The following is a 27330-nucleotide window of genomic DNA, read 5'->3' as shown; positions in this document are numbered from 1 at the left end:
CGCACCGGCAAACTGATAAAAAGGTCAGTGCGGGGGGTCGGAGGGGGGTTGCGGCTGGGGAAGGGGGCCTGAGATGCATAATGTATCTGGGGCCTGGGGGTGTGGGGGCCTGAAGCAGCAGCCCTAATGGGCACTGCCCCTCTCCCAGTCCAACCCTGTGCCAGTACAACCACTTCTTGGAAAGAACGCTGTAATAAAACCTAAATATTGTAAAATAAATATTACAATGGTGTCTGTTGGAAGGACCTACAGGTAAACAAAGCATTGAAGAGATTATATATATTTATACATTGTTATTATATATCCCCTTAAGCGCCTCTTCTTCAGCATGAACAACCCCAACTTGGCCTGCCTTTCATCATTACATTACTGTTCTGTATTGTACATAATTTCATTTACAGGTATGTGTAAAAAATATGCAGTATTGACTTTTTTTCCCATGAGCCTTAGGGTAGGAAATGTAATTTGTATTTCTCACTTCCTGGTCAATAGATCATAAATTACTACTGGCAAGAATCATGAGTAAATGTATGAAACCCAGACTGCATAAAACATTGCATGCAATGTTTTGACAATAATGCTTTATTTATGAGGCTGTGATGCACTGCACAGCTCTGCTCAATGACATGATATAGCACTTTCAATCAATGTACATAAATGTTTTCATATCTGTATGTAGACCTGTCCAGAACGTGTCCAAAAAAGCAAGCAACAACATTTAACATTTATGTCGCTTTAACTTCCCTTAAAACCCATTACTGCAGTTTTAAAAAAGAACTGCGTAGGTTCTCAAAACTAATTCCTGTTGATGATTGGAAATTCACTGCAAGCACCAGCAGAGGTGGAGGTTAAGAAATACCCTTGTTCAATGTAAAAATTGCTGCTTGCTTAACCCTTTGGCACTGGAGACTTGTGCAATGGGGGATGGGAAAGGCTATTTGCATAGAGCTAAATCTGTAGGGAGAATTCAGGCATTCAACAGCTGCCAGTATTTCAGTATGAACCACTCAAGGGTAACATTTTTGACATTTATTATGCCTTCAGCCTTCAAGGACCAATGTAAATTTGGGTGTTGGGAGGGCAGGCATTTAATATTTTAAGGGAAGTTCATGAATTTCCTAAACTTACTGCATCACCCTGACAAAGGGAGAATTTACCCTCCCCCCAATGGTGCATTTTTGGTAATAAATGGAGCTATCATCCCTATAATACTATAAACTGTGCAACTAAAAAACACAGTGACAGATCATTTATGAGCAAAAGAAATCCAGAACCTGGATGGGTAACCAAGTCTAAATCAATGGCATGAGTAGATGCCAATGGGCCCACAGCAGAACCTTTTCCGCAAACCTTTGGGAGACATGTTGCTTAATACACTTGACTTAGGGAAGGAACTGTGAAGAAGTAGTATAGTAGACTGAGATGGCACATGTAGCAATGTGGATGATATTCCCTGGGGAAAGCCTGTAAAGGGGGTAAGATAATTAGGGCCACTATATGATGGGTACGGGGGTAGTGCAATCAGGTGCCCTGTTGCAGAGAGGTCCCAGAGACAGAAAGATGCATTTTGCACATTAGGACACTGAGTGTGCAGGGCTTAAGTGGTTCATGGGCAGAGTTTTAGCATCATTTAAGCATGCTCAATTGAATTAAGAGAATGGGCAAGCCTCCATTTTACTAGGCAGGATTCATCACCCAGGGGGCCCTGGTAACTGTTGAGCTAAAAAATGGGCCCCCAGCTTCTGACTGTAAGATAGCTGGTATAGTGGACTGTCCACCCATTTATTGTATAATGAGAGGTGTTCCTCTAGTAGCAGGGCCTATGGTTTATAGTGAGCAGAGCCCCCTTTACCTCCTGCATTGACAAGTTTTTATTTAGCATATTAATAATAACAGCGTGAGATTGTGCACTAGGCTCTGTGAAGCAACAGTGGCTATCATTTTAGTTTAGTAATTTCCTATAAAAGTAGTGTGGATAAATAATTGCCTTTGGGGGCAACGGCAGCTGTGGGATAATAGAAATAATGGTACTGTTAATATCATCACTGCCTACCTGCTAAATGGCCCAGTATCCATCAACAGCAGACACCTGTCAGGGGGTAATTCATCAACAGATGAAGGTCCAAAGGTTGAACAGGCAGTCCTATTTTTTTATAGGATTAAGTCCCTTTGCCTGGTTTGCCACCAATAAAGGCAGGCCCAAATAGTGATTCCATTTTCTTTTATTCCATGCTGGGACTGAAAGGGTCTTAGTATCAGGGAAGCAGCCATTTCCCACTATTTATTTTTCTTGCTGCTACGGTAGTGTTTTGGGTAGTGAGGTCTGTTTGCTAGTTCCCTGTCTCCAATAGACCTGCCCTTGTGTGAGTGCAGGAAGTGGCTTTCACTGACATGAATAAGGCATTGATAGGGCAGACAGGCTGGCGGTGCTGCCATCCCAAGCTTGTCACACTACACTAGGCAGCCAGGCAAGCACAGAATCAGCATTGGAAAACTTCCCCCATGAAGGTTATAGGAAAGGTTATAGGGTTATAAAGTGGAATGGTGGACAATAATGCCCTGAAAAAACAGAAAAGGGTTTAGTCAAAAATCCTGGAAAGATCATTAGCAGTGAATGAGTCTCTGTGAGAGTCTGAAAGTATTTCACAAGCTAAAATGATATCACTTGGCAAAAATGGTGTTTTGTAAAAAGGTGAACCAGAAATGTTGCCTGTGTATATACATAAACTAGAAATTGAAAGGCAAATAATCAAAATGGTTAAGAATCTCAAATGTGTTGTACATGCAAAAATTGGCATATAGTGAATAACGTAGCCCGTGTTTTAAGAAGAACTAAACCCCCCTCCAATAAGAAAAGCCCCATCTACTACCATAGAAAGTTTGACTCCCCGCATAGTGCATTATTCCAGAAAGTGTCCTTGGACAGCATGCTCACTTATTTATGCAGAGTAGTGCAGCGGAGCTCATGGATGCCATCTTCTGGGTCTTCTGTCTTTTTCTGTAAGGGAACACTGTATTTGGCACATGCACAGTTGGAGCAGTCCTGTGAATTGCCGAAGGGAAGAGGATCCGAAGAAGACCAAAGACCCAGAAGATGGCACCCATGAGCTCCGCTGTGATACTCTGCATAAATAAGTGAGCATGCTGTCCAGGGACACTTTCTGGAATATTGCACTTTGCGGGTAGGAAGCAGGGAGGGCAGCCTACCAGAAAAAATGGATCTATTCTGGATCTAGTGATCTCAAGTAACCCAGAACTTATAGCAAATGCGCAAGTCATTGAACCCCTGGATAATAGTGACCATAATGTTATATCATTTAATGTCTGTTGCAAAAAATAAATATATACTGGAGCAACAAAAATCATACATTTTGGAAAAGCTAATTTTAGTGCCTTGAGGGCTGCCCTACAGAGCATTGATTGGGGCATTAAGTTTTCAGCTAAAAACACAGAACATGGTTGTCATTTAAAATGATATTAAATCATTACTGTTCTCAATTTATTCCCTTAAGGAGTAAATGTAGAAGCTCTAAGAATCATCCTATGTGGTGTAATACAGAAGTAAAGAAGTTAAGAGGAAAGAAGAGATAGGCATTTAAAAACTACAAATCTGTTGGGACAGAAGCTGTATTTAATAAATATAAGCACTGTAATAAATGTTGTAAATCAGCAATCCGGAAGGCAAAGAAAGGTAATAAAGAGTTAATTGCGGTGGAGGTGAAAACTTACCCTAAAAAGTTTTATAAATATATTAATAGTAAAAAGATGCAGGTTGAGAGTGTTGCTCCATTAAATAATGGTAACAGTATGGTTGTAACAGATACAGAAAAGGCAAATGTGTTAAATTAGTTCTTTTCTTCAGTGTATACAATAGAGGAGTCTGAGTTCCCAGGCTCACTTTATAGCTGCACTAATGGCTCAGCTCAATCTAGTCAGTGGCTGACTCAGGATACGATTCATAAAGCTTTGATAAAAATTAATGTAAACAAGGCTCCAGGGCCTGATGGCATATACCCCCGGGTTCTTAGAGAGCCTCGTTCAATTTTAGACCAGCCCATATTTCTGATTTTCTTAGATTCACTTTCATCTGGTATGGTGCCTATGGATTGGAGAAAAGCTGATGTTATTCCAATATTTAAAAAGGGATTACTATCTCAGCCTGGCAATTATAGGCCAGTAAGCTTGACATCTGTGGTGAACAAATTATTTGAAGGCTTGTTAAGGGATCACATTCAAAATTTTGTCCTAGTCAATGGCATTATGAGCAGCAATCAGCATGGCTTTATGAAGGATAGGTCATGTCAGACAAATTTGATTGCTTTTTATGATGAGGTAAGTATAATGCTGGACAGTGGGGGGAAGTAGATGTTATCTATTTGGATTTTGCCAAAGCGTTTGATACTGTGCCCCACAAACGACTGCTTTCTAAACTAAGGTATGTTGGGTTTATTGAAGTTGTTTGCACATGGATAGGAAACTGGCTACAGGATCGGATACAGAGGGTGGTTGTTAATGGTACATTCTCTACTTGGAGTAAGGTTCTTAGTCGGGTCCCTCAGGGCTCAGTATTGGGTCCACTTGTATTTAGCTTGTTCATTAATGACTTAGGGGAGGGTGTTGTAAGTAATGTATCAGTGTTTGCAGATGACACAAAACTATCCAGCCGAATTAATTCCATCCAGGATGTGGCATCCTTGCAACACGATCTTGACAAACTGGCAATCTGGGCATCTAGGCGGCAAATGAGATTCAATGTTGATAAATGTAAAGTCATGCACCTGGGCTGTAAAAATATCCAAGCCACTTATACCCTTAATGGGACTGCACTAGACATATCCATTATGGAAAAGGACCTTGGAGTCCTTGTAGATGATAAACTGGGCTGTAGCAAGCAATGCCAGTCAGCAGCATCAAGGGCAAATAAGGTCTTGAGCTGTATTAAAAGGGGCATAGAGTCACAGGAGGAGGGGTTCATTCTTCCACTGTATAGAGTACTTGTAAGGCCCCATCTAGAATATGCCGTACAGTTTTGGTCTCCATCACTCAAACAGGACATTATTGTATTAGAGAGGGTACAGAGAAGGGCAACTAAGCTGGTAAAAGGTATGAAAATCTTAGCTATGAGGAAAGACTGGCCAAATTGGGGATGTTCACGCTGGAGAAGAGGCGCTTAAGGGGTTATATGAACTATGTATAAATATATAAGGGGATTGTATAAAAATCTCTCTAATGCTTTATTTACCAGTAGGTCTTTCCAGCTGACACGAGTTCACCCATTCCGATTAGAAGAAAAGAGGTTCCGCCTAAATATTCGGAAGGGTTTTTTTACAGTGAGAGCTGTGATGATATGGAATTCTCTCCCTGAATCAGTTGTACAGGCTGATACATTAGATAGCTTTAAGAAGGGGTTGGATTGCTTTTTAGCAAGTGTTTATATAATATATATCTGGAACGGTCTAAATCCTAAAACGGACGAATGGCTAGTGTCCGAGGGTTGATATTTGTCACCCCCGCCCTCTATGACGCCATAACGCTATAGGGCCCAAGGCAGGATGGACTATAAGGGCTAATGGTCTACTGTGGACAATGGTCACTCATATAGCTTATACTAGGCCATACAAACAAAAGATCATCACTCTGTTACTTAAATTCCAGAGTGTCAGCATAACGCCAGCCTGTCTGATGGGGCCCCTTTTAGCTGAAGTGCTGCTCAAATTACTGGAAATACCACAATGGCCTTGGTTAGCCAATAGCTGATTGCGAGGTTGTGGACCGTTGGAGCTAGGCACAGTATGTTACAACATTCCTTTGATAACATGTAAGACTAAGTAAATCATTTAGACATTAATTGTACAAGGAGGAGTCAGACTATGTATGGTATTTCCGTGAACCCTTTGTTACAACAACTGTAAATGCCTTCTGAAAGCTATATAACGCCTGGACCAAGAGGTGGGTCTTTGGTAAGTCCTTGGCTGACATTCTGTGTGTTACTCCAACAGCTTACCCAGACAAAACTGTTATGTTGTATTATGTAAGAATAAATTGCCTGACTATTACTAAAGGTTTTCCTTTACTGAGTTTTGTCTTACACGAGGTCAAAATGGTACTACCAAAAATACCATCACAAGTGAGGGAATGCAGGGTTATGGGAGATAGTTCATAGTACAAGTTGATCCAGGGACTAGTCTGATTACCATTTTGGAGTCAGGAAGGAATTTTTCCCCATCTGAGGCAAATTGGAGAGGCTTCAGATGGGGTTTTTTTGCCTTCCTCTGGATCAACTAGCAGTTAGGCAGATAAAAAAAACAAAACAAAATGAAAAGGTTGAACACGATGGACGTGTGTCTTTTTTCAACCTTACTTACTATTTTACTATGTAAATTCCATAGAGATTTTTTAAAGGTTTTGTACCTTTGTCGTTTAGCAACCATATTCTTTATATAGGAATCCCCAACCTTTTGAACCAGTGAGCAACATTGAGAAGGAAAAGGAGTTGGGGAGCAACACTAGCAAGAAAAATGTACTTGGGTGCCAAAAAAATGCTGTGATTGGCCATTTGGTAGCCCCTATGTGGATTGTCAACCTACATTGAGGTTCTGTTTGGCAGTGCACCTGATTTTTATACAACCAAAACTTGCCTCCAAGCCAGGAATTCAAAAATAAGCACCTGCTTTGAGGCCACTGGGAGCAACATCCAAGAGGTTGGAGAGCAACATGTTACTCACAAGCTACTAGTTGGGGATTACTGCTCTATATTATGAATGTATATCAAATATAATATAATGGATATATAATATAAAGGTATAACCCCCACACACTCCCTACAACCCCATTCCAACACAATAATGATTTCCTTACACTTACTGTACATTTTGGTGGTCTGCACTTCTCAGTTGCATGGGGTAGGCTAAGAAGTGAGGCACGTGTACCAGATAAAGCCACCTTGATCTGCACATGTGCCAGTCGCTGACCATACACTAAAAAGGCATGAGGCAGAGCGGGTGCTGTCGTCAGCATGCTATAATAAAGTAAGAAGAGTGTAGGGGTTATTCATGACCCTGTGAGGGGCAAACTTGCATGAGCACTATGGAGGGCAGAGACCTGTGGCTAAAGTATTTATACAATGTCCCACACACTGAGTCCTAGTGTTCTAGTTACACTAATACTTTTCTGCAAAAGTCATAGAACACCTCTTCAAATTCTCAACAAGTTCCTCTGCTTGTGCTGCCTCCCACCTTTGACATACAACCAGCTTCCCTGCTAACATTTTTACTTTTATGCACAAATCCCAGCACCTTTCACCTCCATCACAGGCCTCCCTTTTCTGGGTGTCAGTGCATGATGTGTCCTCCAATGTGGATGCACAACCTGTTCCTCATGCGGCAACTTTGCTTTCATGCATTACATGCAGTACCTTCATTCTCATTTACACCCAGCAGTACCTCCTTTCTTATAACCCAAAAGTTTTCATACTTGCACTGCCACCTCTCCACCCTAGATGTGCGGCCAAGCTACCCCGCTAGCACCTTGACTTTATTTGTTAAAGTTATGCACCCCCAAGTGACTGTATTTACTTAACTGACACCCTGGGTTGGTGCTCCTATCAGTAGTAAACCACCGGCCCAGGGTTCTAACAGCGAGCACCATGGAGAGATCATCTTCCTTCTTCTTCTTTCTTCTCGCGGCTGTTTATGCACAGTAGAGCGAAAAGCCGAACTTTAATGAAAAAGCCGGCTATTTTGTTAGCACATGTGTCTGCCCTGGAAAATTTGAAGAAATAAAGAGGATTGCTCTGTGGTGCTCACTTGTAGAACCCGGCCCGGTGCAGTTTTCTTCTGAAAAGAGCACAAGCCCAGATACAACCGCTTGGGGTGCCTAACTTTTGGCACTGCCAAGTGTAAATGACATTCATTCTCTTTTAAACTCCTAGAACCTTAGAAACAGTAACACATTTTTCACATTACATACTGTATATATCTTCTAAACACTTTTATTAACATATCTATTATACAGGAATGGCAATACCATTTGTAGCTATTGAATAAATAACATTACCTTGGAAGTATAGGGCAATATAAAAAAGTCCATGTGGTGATAGCTTTACTTCACTTAAAACCAGAAGACAGTTTTCTGCATTGTGTTAAGAAGCCTGCTTTGCAAGTGATTAATGGGTTTCTAGTGGGAGATCAGGGAGAGGGATGGTGGATGGAGGCTTTCTTATGTGAGAGGAAGGGTTAGGAGGGGAAGCTGATAGAAGGACATCACAAGAGAAGCTTTAACCTGAGCCCCTAATAGAACATGGTAATGTTATTTATTCAAAATGTGTTTATAACATTAAAGTGTCTGTATGTATTTGCTTATAATCTACAGACCAGCTAATTCCCTATGGGCCAGACTGTAAATTATATCCTTATAAACGGCGCGTTCTTGAATCAGAACGCGCCGTTTATATCTTAAAGAGACAGCAATTGTTACTGCCGTTCTCTCCCTGAAGCTTCTCCTCCAGCCTCGCATCTCACTTCCCCCTCCCACTTCCTTACTTCAAACGTTGCACCTCCTACTTCACTCCGGCTGTCTTACCTTCCCTCTCACTGCCTCCCAGGTATTGCGCCCTCTGCGATGCTCCCTCAGAGTCTTTCGCTTCTGCTCCCCCCTCCATTTCCTGTCACGCTTCCGTTCCCCCCTTAATCTCCGGTTATACTGGCAGAGTCTCTCTCCCTCATTCAACCCCCTACTTCATCTGCGGTCTCACCTCTCAATCTCTCTTCCACTCCCCCCTCCGTCTCCCATCACGCTCCCTCTGTCCCTCCCACTTTCCTTCACTCTGATTTTGTTCCACGGTCACTCTCCATCTGTAAATCTGCAGTCAACTATGTGTCTTGCTCACTTTGTCCTACTGACCCAAGTCCCTCTGCCTCTCCTACTTCCACATTCACCAGCAATCTCCTGTTTGTATTGCTCATATTGCTGCTTTAACCCTTTGTTCTTCTGTGCCTGTGCACTTTCCACCCTCTGGGGAAAATTCACTAAGATTCGTAGTTGCGCCAGGCGCAACTTCGCCAGGCGTAGTTTCGGCAGTGCTCTGCAAATTCACTAAAATCCGAAGTTGCGCACAGGGGTAGCGTAAGGTTGCGAAGTTGCGCTAGCGTTGATTCGCTTAGTGAAGCGAAGTTACGTTAGCGAAGGTTAATTTAATTTAATATCGTGACCCATAGTGGGGTGTTGGCAAATTTCCCCTTTAATGACTCCATTACAATGGTAAACTCTTTGATGATAAACCCCTTTTTAGCTATAAAAAAGGAAAGAGTATAGCTAATGGACTCACTAAAACTGATTTTAGAAAAATTATAAAGAAACCAATATCTAACAGGAAAGGCACTTATCCATGCTTTCAGTGCGAGCATTGTAATGGAGTCATTAAAGGGGAAATTTGCCAACACCCCACTATGGGTCACGATATTAAATTAAAACAATACGCTACGTGTGACACTGAAGGGGTGATTTATCTGTTAAAATGTCCGTGCGGCCTATGTTATGTGGGACAGACTCAGTGTCGGACTGGCCCACCGGGATACCAGGAAAACTCCCGGTGGGCCCAGGGGTTAGTGGGCCTCTTGCTTCTAACCATTTGACCAATTTCATGGTCATTCCCTATTTCTTTATGAAGAGGCTTAATAATGGAAGAATATAGTATACTATTTAGTAAAGTATGTAGTATAGTATGTAGAGAAAAAAGATTAGGAGAATAAAGATTGTTGAGTGAGGAGAGGAGGTATAGTAGTTTGGAAAGTGGGCCCTCAGCCTAAGGTTTTCTGGTGGGCCCCTGGCATCCCAGTCCGACACTGGACAGACTTCCAGAGCGTTTAAAACTCGGATGAATGAACATAAGCGTAGCGTAAGGAATTATAAACCTGAAGAGAAGGGAGAAGGGGCTATTATAGGCCAAAAAAAAGAGAAAGAGAAATTTAAAAAGGAAACCCTCCTGGCGAAACATTTTTTCGAAGCAAAACATAACATTTCTCAACTCAGATGGCAAATATTAGAGGTTATACACAGGCAGAAAGGTGAAATAGATAAGAGGTCATTGTTGAGACGGGAGGCCTTTTGGATTTGGCAGCTAAAAACACTCACACCAAAGGGCCTTAACGAGAATTTTAGTTATACGTGTTTCTTATGAGAGAAAAACTGTTTTTAACCTTCTTGCATGTTTTTATTCATTTCTTACAGATAAGAACTGCTGAATGATCACATATAATATTAAGGGTTATTAGAAAATCCCAAGGGCAGTAAGGTATTATAATACAACACATGGATTTTTGCAATATGGTGTTTAATGTATGTGGTTTTTTAGAAAAAGTTGTTTAAAATAATGTTTTGATACCATATTTTATAATAATGATTGCACATGGGCACTTTAAGAAAGAAAAAGATCATTTTGTGGACTGTCGTATCAAATTGATTGCTTTATTGTATGTAACATATAGGTCGAATTTCCTGTATCCCACATAAGGGTTAATTTTTATGGCAAATTGCATGATGGGAAAAGAAGGCGTGGGAAGTTGGGTTTAAATGGGTGACTGCACAAATAATTGTATCCTGATGAAGGGTGGGTGTTCCCCCCCCGAAACGTTGATGTTTGGTGGCTGAATAAAAGGGGATAATCCCCGACTGCACTAATCGGTGTGTGTGCGGATCCGTTTCTTTTACACAATGGGAAACCTTCAAAACATCAAATAAAATTTTTTTTTTGCCCTACACATGTGGCCACTGTATAGTTAAGTTGCCATGAGTTAGGATGTAGGGGGGAAGGAGGGGAGCCCCAAAAATCTTTTTCAGCCTATCACCCATAATATAGAAAACACGCCAGCGTTTTTTGGGACTTAGAAAAAATTTGAAATTTTTTTGAAGCAATCCCTATCTACTCTATTGCGCTTCACCTGGTCTGAGGTGGCGAAGGAAGTCTAGCGTAAAAGGTAGCGTTCAGTACACTGCGCGCGTTAGTGAATTTGCATAGTTACGTCCGTAGCGAAAATTCGCCAGGCGTAAGGGTGCAAAGTAACACTAGCGAATTTACGCCAGAGTTCGTTAGTGAATTTGCGAAGTAACGAAAATGCCCAACGCTAGCGAATTGACGCTAGCGTTAGGCGCTTCGGCACTTAGTGAATTTGCCCCTCTGTATCTCTTTTCCCTTTCCTCCACTGCAATAGCCTGCAGAAATATGGCATATATGGTCAGCATGCCTCAGTCACTCATATCAAAGGAGGACAAAAAGGCAGCTACAACAACTAGGTACAGAGGGACTGTGTAAACCATAGGGGAATGGAATGGAAATAAACTGGTGTGCATAGATATGTGTATGTGTAGATTATAATGAATAATGCACCCACTACCGAAATTTATAAAGATATTTGTAGTCACCTCGGAGTTACGTGACCATATAAAAGCACGAGGCCGCAGGCCTCGTGCTTTTATATGGTCACGTATCTCCTTGGTGACTTGTAATATCTTTATAAATTACGGTAGGGGGTGCATTATCCACTATATAAAAGTGTTTAAAGCAATATTTAATGTAAAAAAATTGTGCTACTGGTCCTTTAACTCTCATTCATGACAACAGCAACTGCCCCCCCCCTTTCTCCTGCATTACTAAATGTTTAATTGGCAATACCTCCCCATTCCAGACATTCAACCAAATCTTTTACTTTACAACTTTAATGAGTCAGTAATGACTAGGGGTAGGCAATCAATATTTAAGTAATATTTTCCACAGAACAGAATCCTAACAATACTTTTATGGATGTAGATCATAATGGGACAACATCACTAAAAGTAGCCCTCGCATTAGTAAAGTATGGGCACTTCTGGCTTATATCTTTAATTCCTGAACATCAATGTATCATGGGTGCAGGATTTAGAAGAACAGGATTCATTTTTGTACTTGCCGTTTAACCCTGCATATACCATCCATTTTCACAGCAGAAGTAATACCTCTCTGTAGAAAGTTATTGTTTTATTCCTATAAATACTACAAATGTAATCAGGAAGGCAAAATAGAAAAGTTGAGAACTAACTGCATCCAAAGCAAAGGTTAATCCAAAAAAATTTAAGTATATCAATAGTATAAAAAATGTAGGTTGAATGGAAGATAGTATGGCTCAATTAAAAAAATGTATGTATTTTGATTACATGTGACTCTGAAAAAGCAAACATTATTTTCCACAATGTACAGTATTTGATGGAGGAGTCAGAGTTACAGGACCAAGATGTGCAAGGCTCAGCTCAAACTACTTGCTAGTGGCTGACATAGGCTGTGGTACTTGAATCTTTTTAACAAAATTAATGTGGGCCCAGGGCCTCACGGAATACATCCTAGTGTACTTAAAAAAAGTTATTTCCGTTTCAGCCAGGCCACTTTTCTGATTTTCTCAGACTTCCCTTCATCTGGTATAGTACCAATGTACTGGCGGAAAGCTGATGTAATTCCAGTATATTTATGATCTCATTAGAAAGAGCGAGAAACGCTCCGACTCACCGCAGATTGATTTTTAGGCAGCCGGCATGGATCCAAGATTGGGTGCTGGAAGTTCGGCGTCCCACGCCGTCAGCAATAGAGATAAATGGAGGAGAGCAATTCCGCACACCAAGACGTTAATTAAAATCCAAAATCTTTATTTAGCCATGTTTTAAAAATACACGCTGTGTCTTAGCTTGACGCGTTTCGGGCTCAGCTGCCCTTAATCATAAGCATAAAGAAAAAAAGTAAGAATCTCAACTATCTCCAATTGGACAAGGATTTAAAGCATTATCTTGACACATTAGAAAAATCAATTAGTGAAAAGAAAAAACGCAAATTTTTGCGAGACAAACAGGATTATGACAATGACTCTGTCTATGTTTGGCGCAGACCAAAATCAATTCTAAGAAATCGTAACAATTCTAAAAATGTTTCTTTCTCAAGTGGCTCGGACGATGACGCCTCATATGGGGTAGCAGATTTGGAGCCTTTTTCATTGCAGGAAAATCGACGGAGTCCGTCAACAGATTTTGCTATAAGTACACCTGATCCCAGAAATCCAAAAAACTACGGACCCCAGATCCAAGGGCGGACAACTACGGACGGGGGAAAAAAGAAATCCAAATGGAAGCGACCCATATACGATCCGGGAAGACAAGAAGAGGGGGCAAGAAACACAGGAGAAATGCGATATCAACTACGGGATGTTCGCCCCACGAGGGGGAGGAAATATTAAATGTAGTTAATCTCTCTTCTTTTCCCCTTTCAGTTCGACAACGGGACATTCTGAGTAGGGGCTTATCTTTTGCTCCGGACTGCCATTTCAATATCTTTAACACATTGATTGATGTAAACCGATTGGTAAGGAAATTGACTTTACGTAGGCATTTTTTTGATGATTCTCCTGATAATTTACAGCCAAATAATTTTGATACTATCCAGGAAACCAATGCTGTTTTAACCTCTGATCCTCCTGAGATATTTGATAATGTTTCTGAAATGAATCAATATGATGTAAATTTTTCTTATTTTTCTGACTTAAAGGGTCTCCAAAACTTGGAAGATTTAATGTCTGAAGGGAATTTTACAAATAAGGAGCCTGTTACACAAATATTTTTGGCTTTAAAACCAAATAGTACTTTCTATCCCATCAATTCACGCTGTCCTTCAATGGATGTTTTCCAAGACCTTATTGAACAAGATCTGTGGAAATTATCTAAATCTAAAGTTAATAATAGAAACGGGACGACCAATTTCAGTTCCCAAGACAAATTTATACTTAAACAACTTCATGAAAATTCTAATATCACCATACGCCAAGCAGATAAGGGAGGGGCTGTGGTGATATTAAATACTGTCGACTATATTTCAGAGGCGATACGCCAACTTTCGGATTGTGGTACATACTTGAAGTTACCAAAAAATCCAATTGAAGGTTTTCACTCTGAGCTTGTTGCTCTAATCAAATTTGGAACATCAATGGGAGTGATTAACACTAGAGATATACCTTTCCTCATTCGAGATTTTCCCATTACTCCAATTTTTCACCATTTACCCAAAATTCACAAGTCTATAACCCGCCCACAGGGTAGACCTATTGTCTCCAGCATTGGTTCGCTTAATGAAGGCCTTTCCATTTGGCTTGATAAATGCTTCCAGCCCATTGTAAAAAATTTGAAATCTTATCTCAAAGACACTGGTCATTTGTTATCGATTCTCAAAGACATAAAATGGTCTGATGATTTTACATGGGTTACTATGGATGTTCAATCACTATATTCGTCCATTCCCCATGATAAAGGGCTCGATAGCATTAATTATATTCTTGCCAAATCAGAATTGTATTCCCAGGATTGTGTAAATTTTCTGATCATGGCCTTGGAGTTTTTGTTAACTCATAATTACTTTTACTTTGACGGGTCTTACTATCTCCAGAGACGAGGAGCGGCGATGGGTGCTGCTTTCTCACCTTCCTATGCGAATTTATACATGGGTTGGTGGGAAAGAATCCATATTTTTGGCGACAGTAACCCTTTCAGCGATTCCATTGTTTGGTATGGTCGCTATATAGACGACCTCATATTCATTTGGTGTGGGTCCTCCACTAGACTTACCATGTTTTTAGAATATCTTAACACCAATTCTTTCAATTTGATTTTCACTATGAACCAAAATTCTACTCAAATTGAATTCTTGGATACTTTATTAATTGGATCTCCTGACACCGGTGAAATTGACTCCAAAGTCTACACTAAACCCACAGCAGGTAACACTATCCTTAGGGCTGACAATTGTCATCCCAACCATACGAAGACCAGCATTCCCTTTAGTCAATTTCTACGTTTTAGACGGAACTGTTCAACACTTCAATTTTTTGATGAACAGTCTATAACACTAAAGCAGAAACTAATAAATAGAGGTTACTCTGCTAATTTGGTGGAAATAGCCTATCAGAAGGCTCGAAGTAGGGATAGAGAAAATCTCCTTTTCAATAATAAGAAAAATGACAATAACAAAAATGGAAACAAAAGCAAACACAATATTGACAAAAATCCAAACGAGGAATTGAGAATTGAGGTTAATAATACCCCATTACTTAAAAATAATAACAAAATTCCGATTTATTTCAGTACACAATACAGTATGGAATACAATGAGATATGCAAGATTGTACGCAGACGTATTCCGGTTCTTTTTAATGATCCCATTATGAAGAAAATACTAAATGATGACCAAATTAAAATGATTTCGAGACGATCTCCTACCCTGGGGAATAGGCTTTCGCCGAGTATGGTTAGTAACCAAGATTCCCCTTTGGCCAATACTTGGTTAACAACAAAGGGTACATATAAATGTGGAAAATATCCCTGTAAAACGTGTTTGGTTATTTCCATAAGCACAGATTTTAAATCAAACATCACAGGAAAAGTATTTAGTAACCTGACTTACAACAATTGCTGCAGTAACAGGGTTATATATTTGTTGGAGTGTAAATCCTGCAAGAAACAATATGTTGGACGCACAATCCGTCCCCTTAAAGATAGAATAAGGGAACATTTACTTGCCATAGAGAAAGGGGATATAAAATCCCCTATTGGCAAACATTTCAATTTTTGCAGCAAACGTGGCACGCAGGACTTGGGAGTGAAAATAATAGAAAGAGTACCCATGCCCATAAGGGGCGGCGATCCACTTCTCTCATTAAACAATCGTGACGTTTTTTGGATTCTAACCCTACATACACGCAATCCAGAGGGATTAAACACTAGATTTGATATTTCCTATTTTACTTAAGTAATTTGAGTGGCTAATCATAATGTATCTCTTATATGTATCACAATTGTACTATGTTGCACTTAATGGATACTTTTTAAATGTTTTGTAATTTATTACCCTGCTTTGACCACCAGGAGTCACTGTGGGCATTAGCTATTTAAATTGAGATTCTTACTTTTTTTCTTTATGCTTATGATTAAGGGCAGCTGAGCCCGAAACGCGTCAAGCTAAGACACAGCGTGTATTTTTAAAACATGGCTAAATAAAGATTTTGGATTTTAATTAACGTCTTGGTGTGCGGAATTGCTCTCCTCCATTTATCTCTATTTATGATCTCAACCTGGTCTGTAAATCTGACATCTATTGAGGCCAAGCGATTTGAATATTTAGTAAGGGAATATGCAAGAAACTTGATTAGTATTAAGTTAGGCACATATATTATGGAGAAGGCCCTGGGAGTACTTGTGTAAATTGTCAAGACCGCCGGGAGCGCGAGGAGTCGCGTCCGCTCCCAGCGGCGAAGAATTCAAGATGGCGGCGCCCAGTCAACCCACGTGGGTTCCGACGCCGGCGCCGTGGCGTCAGCGCGGCGCGACGGTCGCAGGCGCGCTGACGCTGGCGCTAGGGCGCCAAATTCAAACATAAAAGGACGCCTGAGACGCCAAGATGGCGCCCGAAAATAGGATTCTGTTCCCTGAGAGTTTCCTGGGTTCCCTTGCTGTTTTCCCTACTTATATCTGCCTGATTCCTTGTTGTGTTGACCCCTTGCCTGGACCTGGACTTCGCTGATACTCTGCCTGCTATTGACCCCCTGCCTGGACTTTGGACTTTGATTATATTCTGCCTGCCTTGTGACCTGTAGCCTGAACCCGATTACCCTTTCTGCTTAATCCCTGGATACCACGATCCTGATCCCTCCTGAGGGGCTTCCTCCTAGATCCGGACTACTCCCCAGAGGGGGCTCCCGGCTCCCTGACATAAATATACCTGTAGCAAGCAATGCCAGTCAGCATCAGGAAGGGCTAGCAAGATATTATATAGTGAATAAAGTACCCCCTTTTGTAAAATATAGGGATATTATAAGTTACCGAGGAGTTTCATGACCATATAAAAACACGAGGCCGAAGGCCGAGTGTTTTTACACAGGTCATGGAACTCCGAGATAACTTCTAATATCCACATATTTTACAACCGGGGGTACTTTATTTATTATAATACACAAATTTCAATGAGTCGTGAGAGAAATGACATCAGAACTCACCGTTTATAACTGATGACATCAGAACTCACCGTTTATAAGGATATAATTATAAATAGGCCTTAAATTGAATACACATTTCTTGCGCTCTAGTCCTTAACAAGCATATTAATAAAATGCACAAAGTACAGATATGGAACCAGAATGCTTGGGACCTGGGGCTTTCCGGATAACAGATCTTTCTGTAATATGGATCTTCATACCATTAAGTCTAATTTAAAATCACGTAAACTTTAAATAAACACAATAGACTGGTTCTGCTTCCAGTAAGGATTAATTACATGTACAAGATACCATTTTATTATTACAGAGAAAAAATAAATCATTTTTTAAAATTTGGATTATTTGGATAAAATGAAGTCTATGGGAGATGGCCTTTCCGTAATTCTGAGCTTTCTGGATAATGGATCCTATACTTGTATAAAGATGAGCAACAAAGTTGATAAATATAATATGGAAGTCATGAGAAAAGATTGCCCATGAAATAAACTCTCTACTGCTTTACCCTCCAGTGGATGCAACGGCATCCAATCAGATTAGAAGAAAGGAGGTTACATCTTAAAATGAGGTAAGGGATTTTTTACACTGAGAGCTGTGAAATTGTGGAGTTCTCTCCTCAATGTTTTTTACTGGCAAATGACATATATATTAGTTTAAAAAAGGGTTGGGCTGGAAAATACAAAGTTACAGGCAGGGTTGGATTGGAGCAATGGGGGCCCACCGGGACTACCACATGAAGAGCTCTCCAGGCCCCCTCCTGGCTTACCTCTGTGCATAGGCGGATTTTCATTAAAGCTTGAGGAGGCTAAGCGTCCCCAAACCTGCCTGACAACAAATAAAAATTTGCTTGTACAAAGCCTGTCTCCAGCTAGGGGTGAGGGATGCTTCTTGCAGCCTATTGTATCAGACGTTTAGTGGGACTGTTAATGCGGTGCCTGGGTACTTTAAAAATCCGTGAACACAGCTCAAGCATTATCTAACATTAGCTGCAGTCTCAGTGCTGGTAGCTTTAAAGCTAAATCCCGGTACAGCTTTGTGCAATCCGATTGGTTGTAGGTGAATACATGTGACCCTTCTTCCAGCCAATCCTATTTCTCCTTCCTCAACTCGGACTTTGGGGCAAAATTAGCTGGACTGAAGTACAGAAGTAACTATCCCTCCCGCCCCCAATGGTTCTTACAACTATGACTGTTGCAGCAGCAGGTCAGTAAGGGAGCAAGGTTGTTTTTTATGTGTGGGAATAGATCAAATGGGAGAGAAGAGAGGTGCAATGGTGGGACAGAGTAGAGAAGTGAACGATGAAAAAAGCAATGTTAAACAGAAATGGAATCATAGAAAGTTGTGCAGATTGGGATAAGAAACTGGAATACTGTATAATACAGAAAAGGGACACGTATTGTATTTGTAGAGAACATGGAAGTGAGGAGTGTGAATTGATGAAAGGTGGCTGATAGATAAGCAGATGTGAGAAGAGAGAGAGAAAGATTGAAATGTGAAGAAAAAGTATAAGCAAAAGTGGAGGAAAGCTGGAGAGAAGACATGGAAATTATAGTGAAATAACAGAAAAGAGAGCTCTGAGAATTAGAATGTGAGTAGAGCGTCCCATACTTAGTTAGTGATGAGCGAATCTGCCCCATTTCGCTTTGCTGAAAAATTTATAAAACTACAAAAACTATTTATGAAACAGCGATAAATTTGCATAATACATGGGCATCAATTTTTTGTGTGCGACAATTTTTTTTGCTCCAAATGCATTAAAGTCAATAGGCATTTTTTCTTATGGTGACTTTTTTTGTCTTTGTGACATTTTTGTCTTGGAGACTTTTTTGCCACAGTGAATTTTTCCAAGAATCCATGGCTGCCGAAAAAAATGTGCTCATCACTATTCATTGTACATCTATAAATAAAGGTAAACTGGTCAGATTCGCCAATCACTATAACGTATATGGTTGTGGGCCTGTGATTCATGTTTACAGTGGCAACTATATCTACCAGCTCTGTGACAGTGTGCTTGGCTACCAGTGATTACTGCCAATCACTTCATGTGTGTCAGGTGCCACTATCCACATTAATTTTTAATAAATTTTTTTGGGTCTCTCTATTATAAATCTCAAACCACACATGGCCAGTGCCCACAGGTATAGGATCCATTATCTGGGAAACGGTTATGCAAATTACAGGAAGGTTATCTCCCATAGACTCCTTATCCAGAATACACCAGGTGCCAAGCATTCTGGATAACAGGTTACATACCTGTACTTACAATTGTGTCTCACTAAAATGCACTTGGGGTGTAGCGCTCATTACCCTCAATGTATAATATAATGGTGATGCCATGACTTAATGTATTTCTCTAATGGTATATTGTGCTGGAGATAACACTTTGCTTAACTACATGTATAGGATCTGTTATCCAGAAACTAATTTTCCAGAAAACTCTGAATTACAGAAAGGCTATCTCCCATAGACTCCATGATAATCAAATACTGTAACTCAAATCTTTAAAAATTATTTCCTTTTTCTGTGTAATAATAAAACAGTAGCTTGTACTTGATCCCAACTAAGATATAATTAATCCTTATTGGAAACAAAACCAGCCTATTGTTTTAATTAAGGTTTAAATGCTTTTAAGTAGACTTAGGGTATGGAGATCCAAATTACAGAAAGATCCTTATACGGAAAACCCCAGATCCTGAACATTCTGGAAAACAGGTCCCATACCTGTACCAAGACTATATAACTAATCTCATTTAGGCTACTTTACCTAGAGCTTCATTCTTCAGAGGCCAATCAGTTTATACTTTTCAGCTCTCGGCATTAAAGGGGTTGTTCGCCTTTGAGTTAACCATTAGTATGATATAGAGAGTGATATTCTGAGACAATTTGCAATTGGTTTTAATATTTTATTTGTGGTTTTTCAGTTATTTAGCTTTTTACTCAGCAGCTCTACAGCAATTTTAGCAATCCACTTGCTAGTGTCCAAATTCCCCTAGCAACCATGCATTGATTTGAAAAAGAGACTTGAATAGGAGAGGCCTGAATACAAAGTAATAAAAAAGCAGCAATAACAATACATGTGTAGCCTTAAGGTGGCCATACACGGGCCGATAAAAGCTGCCGACAGACCAAGTCGGCAGCTTATTGGCCCGTGTATGGGGGCCCCCGACGGGCTTCCCCGATCGAGATCTGGCCGAAAGTCGGCCAGATCTCGATCGGATGGGGTTAAAAATCCCGTCGGATCGCGGCCGCATCTGTTCGTTGATGCGGTCCCGCGATCCGACCGCCCGTTTGGCGAACGCTAGGATCCGATCGTTGGGCCCTAGGGCCCACGATCGGATCAGCCCGATATTGCCCACCTCAAGGTGGGCATATCGGAGGGAGATCCGCTCGTTTGGCGACATCGCCAAACGAGCGGATCTATCCGTGTATGGCCACCTTTACATGGAATTTATTTTTAGATGGGATCACTGACCCCCGTTTGAAAGCTGGAAAGAGTCGAAGGCAAATAATTTGAAAACTATAAAAAATAAATAATGAAGACCAAATGAAAAGTTGCTTAGATTTGGCTATTCTATAACATGCTAAAAGTTAACTTAAATTTTAACCACAAGTGAGCTTGTGATTGCAGCTTCATTTAGCCTCCCCAAACAAAAAAATCACCCTCCGCCCATGCCTCTGTGCGCTCGCCAGTGCGCTGTGTGCCTGTGTGAACGCTGATGAGCTGTGTGCCTGCGTGAGTGCCAGTGTGCTGCATGCCTGCACGAACCCCAGTGTGCTGCGCACCTGCGTTAATGCTGTCGCCCTGCGTGCCTGCGTGGAGGCGCATCGGCACAAGTGTTTTTTTTTTTTTTTTTTTATGGGTGCCCTATCAGGAGAACAGGTCTGGGCCGGTGGGGGCCCATGAAGGCCGGGGTCCACCAGGTTTTTTCCCGGTGTCCCGCCGGCTCAGTCCGACACTGGTTACAGGAATTAACTAGCATAAAGTTGATCCAGAGACCAGTCCGATTGCCTGCTTAAAGTCAGAAAAAGGCTGACCTGTGTCTTTTTTTCAATATTATTTTCTATGTTGCTATGATTATGGGTTGGATATAAAATAAACACACATGAATATGGCCCATGCACACTCCTCTTATCTTGCTTGTCCCTTGGTGTCAGCCAATAAACTTATAAAAAGTTGTATGACCAAAGTCTCTGAGTCTTCCCCTTTGTTATCTGACCCGACAGTCCTTGTTTCTCCTCGAGTAAAAAGCAGCAATCCAAGATTTTTTAAAGTGTCAGTGCTAATTCAAAACTCAGGGGAAAAAATATTATGAAAAAAGGAAAAAGGTTTTTTATAGTGTAGAGAGAATTGTAGTTCCACAACCAAAATAAACTCTTTGGTGCAGTTACCCTTTACGATTCACCACATGTGGCTATTAGAAAGCCTCTGATGAAGTCGCTAAGCGACGAAACGCGTAAGGCATAGGCGGCTGACGTCACATCCAATGGTCCAGGAAGCAACAAGCGACAAGTGGAGCGTGGAGGAAACGTGGGTCGGAACCTCAACACAAACCACTGGGAAGACTTGTAGCAGTACGGATTTGCATGGAAAAGAGACAATATGCCTATTTTAACTACTAAAATGTGAGTGTAACCAATTGGTTTTTAATATCATAAAATAAAAAGGATTTTACACTATATTTGCGCACTTTTAACCTCTTCCAGCCTAGAAAGAATATCCTACAGTTTTATTTTCTACAAATCGTGATGTGCATATGTTAAACCTAAACGTCTGTAAGTACCCATCTAATAGCCACATGTGTTGAATCGTTAAGGGTAACTGCACCAAAGAGTTTATTTTGGTTGTGGAACTACAACTCTCAGTAAATACTACACTATAAAAAAACCTTTTTTCATAATATTTTTTCCCCTGAGCTTTGACCCTCTAAAAAATCTTGGGTTGCCACCTTAAGAACAAGCCTAGTCGTAGTCAGACGTCAATCAGGAACATCGAGCACAGGATCAGGAGTGAGGAAACAAAACCAAGCAACAGAGTTCCTTTTGTGCGGAGGGCAACATAATCGCGTTGGATGCAAAGCACAGGCGCAAGCATAGATGCACGCATGTATAGAAGTACAAGAATGCACACCCCTGCGCCTGCACACAGGCAAAACTGTTGCTGAGTGCACTGGAGCCTTATAGGCATGGAATGCAAAGAGCTCCACAGCCATGTCTTACATCAGTCAACAAACTTTTAGCGGCATATTTATTATGCTGTGTAAAACAAAATTCCTCAAAGGTATGTGTAATTTTATATTGCTTGCAACAGAAGCTATATAAGAAAAAACTGATGTTGAATCAATAGAAGTGAGCAATACATAGTAACATATAATTTAGGTTAAAAATATACACCCACCCATCAAGTTTTAACCTTTTTATGAATGGAACCTTGCTTGACTGCTAGTTGATCCAGCAGAAGGCTAAGGGTATGGCCAGACGAGGAGATTCGGGGAGATTTTGTCGCCTGGCGACTTATCGCCACGTCTTTTGCGCGACTATCTCCCCGAACTGCCTCAGCGTCTTTTCCCCATAGGCTACAGTGCAAAATCGCCTGCGCTAATGCACACGCGGCGATGCGTTTTCAATAGTCGCCCAAAGTTGCCTCAGTGAGTTTTTAACCACTTTTACATCTGAAAAATTACTCCCCCAACTACAATTAATTCTAAGGGTTTATACAAAAAATGCACATTTACTCATCGACCTGAAAGAGTAGTTACTGTAACAAGTCTTTAATTACCCCCCGATGCAGAGTCAGCGCTCACGGGCGCTATCTTCACCGCTTCATGAGTCTTCAGTAAGTAAGCGGCATTTCGGCGCATGCGCAGTTGTAGCAGTATTCCAGTCCCGAACAACTGCGTGTGCGCCGACAGCCACGGAAATTGCAGAAGGGACCCGAAGATTGCCGAATCGGTGAAGATGGTGCCTGTGAGTTCCGGGGGGACTATGGAGAGTAGGGGGTAGGGGTAAACCCAATAGGCTGGTTCTGCTTCCAGTAAGGATTAATTATATCTCGGTTTGGATCAAGTATGAGGTACTGTTTTATTATTACAGCGAGAAAGGAAATATTTTTTTACATTTATAATATATATATATATATATATATATATATATATATATATATATATATAATGTAATTTTTTTTAAATATACTGCAGACATTATACTGACAAAAGTGAGTACTGGATCAACAATGTGTTGCAGCCATTATAGCATGATGGTCATTAATGGAACAACAATGTACTACACTAACTACAGTCGCTATGCTGTCAGGGTTAATAATAAAATAGCAATGCACTGCCACAACTATTAATTACATTTAAAGAATTGCAGGCATAATACTCTGATGGGTGAATACTGGGACAGCAATGAAATGCACCCATTATATTATGATGGTGATAGAGTTGGAGGCGCTATGAGCATAAGCTCCTGAACAGAAAAGGTTAAAGGAACAGTAACATAAAAAATTAAAGTGTTTTAAAGGAATGTAAATTTATTATACTGTTGTCCTGCATTTGTAAAATGGGTGTGTTTGCTTCATAAAGACTATTTTATATAAAAAAGCTGCTTTGTAGCCATGGGGGCACAGGATACACAGTAGATAACAGATAAATTCTGAAGAATCCCGTTGTATAATACAGAGGTTATCTGTTATATGCTGTCTATCCTGTGCCTTTTCTCCTTTTCAATTTTTTGAATGGCTGACCCCATGGCTACACAGCAGCTTGTTTATATAAACTATAGCAGAGTTTCTGAAACAAACACCACAGTTTTACCATCACATGATAACAGCAGGCCTGGATTTGTGACGTGGCAACATAGGCCCGGGCCTAGGCACATTATTTGGGGCGGCATGCCGCCCAGCCACTCTATGGGGGCACTGGGGACGCGCTGCTCCCCAGTGCTCTGGCACTTGAACACCAGTGCTCTTGCACCTGTGTGAGTTAGTGCGGGCAGGCGCTAGGACCGCGCGGCCTAGGGGCGCCTGCCCAGCAAATCCGGCGTTCGGTAACAGTACATTATATTTTCATTACTTTAAGACACCTTGAATTTTTGATGTTACTGTTCCTTTAAATAAGTGTACTGAATAGGGAGTCTGCTCTGTCACTTGAGGCCTCAGATAAAGCAGCCCATTCATGTCAGTGTGAAATTTCAGCACCGGACGGGGTTTGCACTGCAGAATCACAGTGTACTGTGGTGTAATGTTGCCAACAATGGAATGTACTGCGGTTATCATAACTGCCTCAAGCAGAGAATCTTTGAGCTTGCAGCTTCTGCTTAAAGGGAAGCTGAGAGCTGTAGTTCACCAACTGATAACGAGACACAGGTTTAACTTCCTTGATAAGTTCACACCAGAACAGAAGGGTTCCAATAAGAGAACTGCATGAGTAACAAAAGCCTTCAGTGCCAAAACACTAGAGTGAGCTCAAGACAAAAAAAACAGAGGAAGCGCAGAATAATCACGTCAATCTGAATCCGAATACAAAGCCTGCAAGCCTGCTAGTATCTTATTCTCAGTGCCCAGCTCTTGCATCAAGCTCAGGGATGAAAGAGAATAATGCAGCGCTGGGTGTTTTCACTGGAATAACAGTCACCATGGGAAAAGTCCAGACTAGTACTGGTTGGAAGGAATGGAGTTCAGAAAACATTAGGATGGATAGAGAGAGAGAGAGAGAGAGAGAGAGAGAGAGAGAGAGAGAGAGAGATATGGTCTCCCTTAGAATACTAGCCAACAATGGTAGAATCCATGACTTCCGTTCCAAACCATTCTTCACTTTGGGACTGCTATACAGAAGGCAGGGCGGTAGGAAAAGCAAATACAATACTACTGGAATAGTGGAATAATAGAGTCTGTTTCCCATAGAGCTTACACTCGACTGGTGGTATTTGGCTTGTACTGTACTGTGACAGCAAAGAAAGGGACAGACACAACTGAGCTGGATGATTAGTAGCAGCAATATCTAATAAAGACCACCCTAAGGTGCTGGTAGGTGACAATGCGTAGCAGGCAGACATCCCCGAGACAGTAGCTATCGCACTCTATACAGGGTTCTATTCAGACAGTTACCAAAAGCCACCTTTGTCCCCTCTGCGCAGCGTTAGTACCCGAATCAGCGCAACAGGGACACGTTGTTGCCTTTACCTTTGATCTGGTTCTCATACTCCGATGTCCGGTCCCTCCGGGGCTTCCCATGCGATGCCATCCCGTGCCCTTCGGTGCTAAACACTCTCCGCTCGGCTCTGTTCTCACCCCCCAAGTGTTGGGAAGGACCGAATCACTGCCCACCACATCCAAAGAGCAGGGAGTCGCAACACGCGGGCTCGTCCAGGAACGGTGTCCTCTTTAGTGCCCGCTAACGGGTGTGTCTTTTAATCCTGGAGAAGCTACTGTGCCCTAGACTGTAGTCTCTTATAACTGGGAGAATTTACGATTGCTGCTCAGTTAGATGTCCATCCCCAATGGCAATGTGCCGCGATACAGGGCGCAAAACGCGGGCAGGCAGCGTAGTGAGCGGTGACCTCCAGGCGCAAAAGCAACAGTGCAGCGGCACAAGAGGATGATCAGTGCCTGTGACAGCCAGCTGCAGTTAGTGCAGCAACACAGCGCTCAGTCACCGAACCCCTCCTCCTCATCATCTCTCTCTCGCTCTGAGATCTCAGACTGAAGGCTGTACCTCTGCAGTCGCTGTGTGTCTTCAGTTGTCTGTGTATATAATGGGTGCTGCTCTAATTATCCCTCTGTCACTAAAATATAACTCTCTTTGTGTGTCTTCTCTCCCATTCCCTAGCCCTTTGCTATTGTCTATTACACTGTTTCTCTGCCTTCATCCTCTTTTTGTCTAATGTTATTTCCTGTTATCTCCCACAGTTTTGCACCCCCCTCCCCATCAACCTTCAGGTCAGTCTCTTTCACTGTGTCATTTTTATAATCACACTTAACACTTCCCCATTTCTGCACCAATCAGACCCGGACAATTGTGGGCTGATCCTTTGAAGCCTTCCTTATTGCTTGCTGCAGCTCAGTAGGATTTAGTGCATTGCTGCAACATATACCCCTCAGCAATCTTATCAACACACCCCTCCCTTCTAATCTTAAGGCAATCAAACATCAGGGATGGCTGCCCCACAATTTAATATTCTGTGTAGGAAAATACAACTTTGAAAACACACAGCAGGAGATCAATAAACAACCAAAATATTTTTTAAAAAAATCCACATTTTGGGTCCTCTCTGAAATCAATTGCCCTTATTCCATTAATTATTATTATTAACATGTATTTGTAGAGTGCCAACATATTGCGCAGCAGTATAAGATAGATGTGTTTATACAAAGAAATCACATGAATTACATATATAGAACATACAGAGTTACATACATCACAACCAATACCAGTACAAAAGGTGTGGAAGGCCTTGAGCAAAAGAGCTTACAATCTAAAGGGGAAGAGAATGAGACACAAGGTGTAGGAGTGGGCAAGATCAGAAATAAGTAGATGAATGATATAGCATATAGTATTACATGCCCCAAGATGTCTTTTCTCCAAGATGTTGCTGTTTAAAGGTAAAGGAAACCCTTTTGCAAAAAAAACCCTGTACCCCCCCACCCCAGGTAGACTCCCCTCCCTCCTCCCCCCAGGTTAACTACCCCCCTGGGAAATGCCCCATACTCCATACTTACCCCTCTGCGCAGATTCTTCCAGCGGGGTTCCACGCATCCATTTTCTGCATCCTCTGTAGGCTGACTGGGAAATCTGTATTTTTGCGCATGCAGTTGGAGCAGTTTGCCGGTTTGCGACAACCTTTGAGTTAACTGTTATTATGATGTAGAGAGAGATATTCTGAGACAATTTGCAAGTGGTTTCCATTTTTATTATTTGTGCTTTTTGAGTTATTATTCAGCAGCTCTCCAGTTTGCAATTTCAGCAAATTACCCTAGCAACCATGCAGTGATTTGAGTAGGAGATTGGAATATAAGTAGAAGAGGGCCTGAAAGAGGAGTAATAAAAAGTAGCAATAACAATACATTTGAGCTTTTGTTTTTTTGCTGGGGTCAGTGACGGACATTTGATAGCTGGAAAGAGCCAGAAGAAGAAAGCAAATAATTCAAAAACGATACAACTAAATAATGATGATCAGAAGAAATGTTGCTTCTTATTGGCCATTCTATACCATACTAAAAGTTAACTTAAAGATGAACCACCCCTTTAAGGTAAAGTTTAATCATTCTTTCTACCCCAAAATAAAT

General features: G+C 41.2%; 1 protein-coding gene across 4 annotated transcripts in view; it reads right to left on the bottom strand.

Annotated features, from left to right (window-relative positions):
* Positions 1-26021, bottom strand: part of arhgap4.S (Rho GTPase activating protein 4 S homeolog) — an 87872-nt gene extending 61851 nt beyond the window's left edge. Inside the window, exon 1 of one of the 4 annotated variants that reach the window (XM_041575218.1) lies at positions 25228-26021. In XM_041575218.1, coding sequence (XP_041431152.1) covers positions 25228-25288 — 61 coding nt within the window. In that variant the 5' untranslated portion in view covers positions 25289-26021. The remainder of the gene's footprint in view (positions 1-25227) is intronic. The other 3 variants (XM_041575217.1, XM_041575220.1, XM_041575219.1) reach the window with 3 other exon arrangements.
* Positions 26022-27330: the final 1309 nt, after the last annotated feature.

The sequence above is a fragment of the Xenopus laevis genome, chromosome 8S (assembly GCF_017654675.1).
Source record: "Xenopus laevis strain J_2021 chromosome 8S, Xenopus_laevis_v10.1, whole genome shotgun sequence".
Lineage (NCBI taxonomy): Eukaryota > Metazoa > Chordata > Amphibia > Anura > Pipidae > Xenopus > Xenopus laevis.
This window is presented reverse-complemented; position numbering and strand designations above follow the sequence as displayed.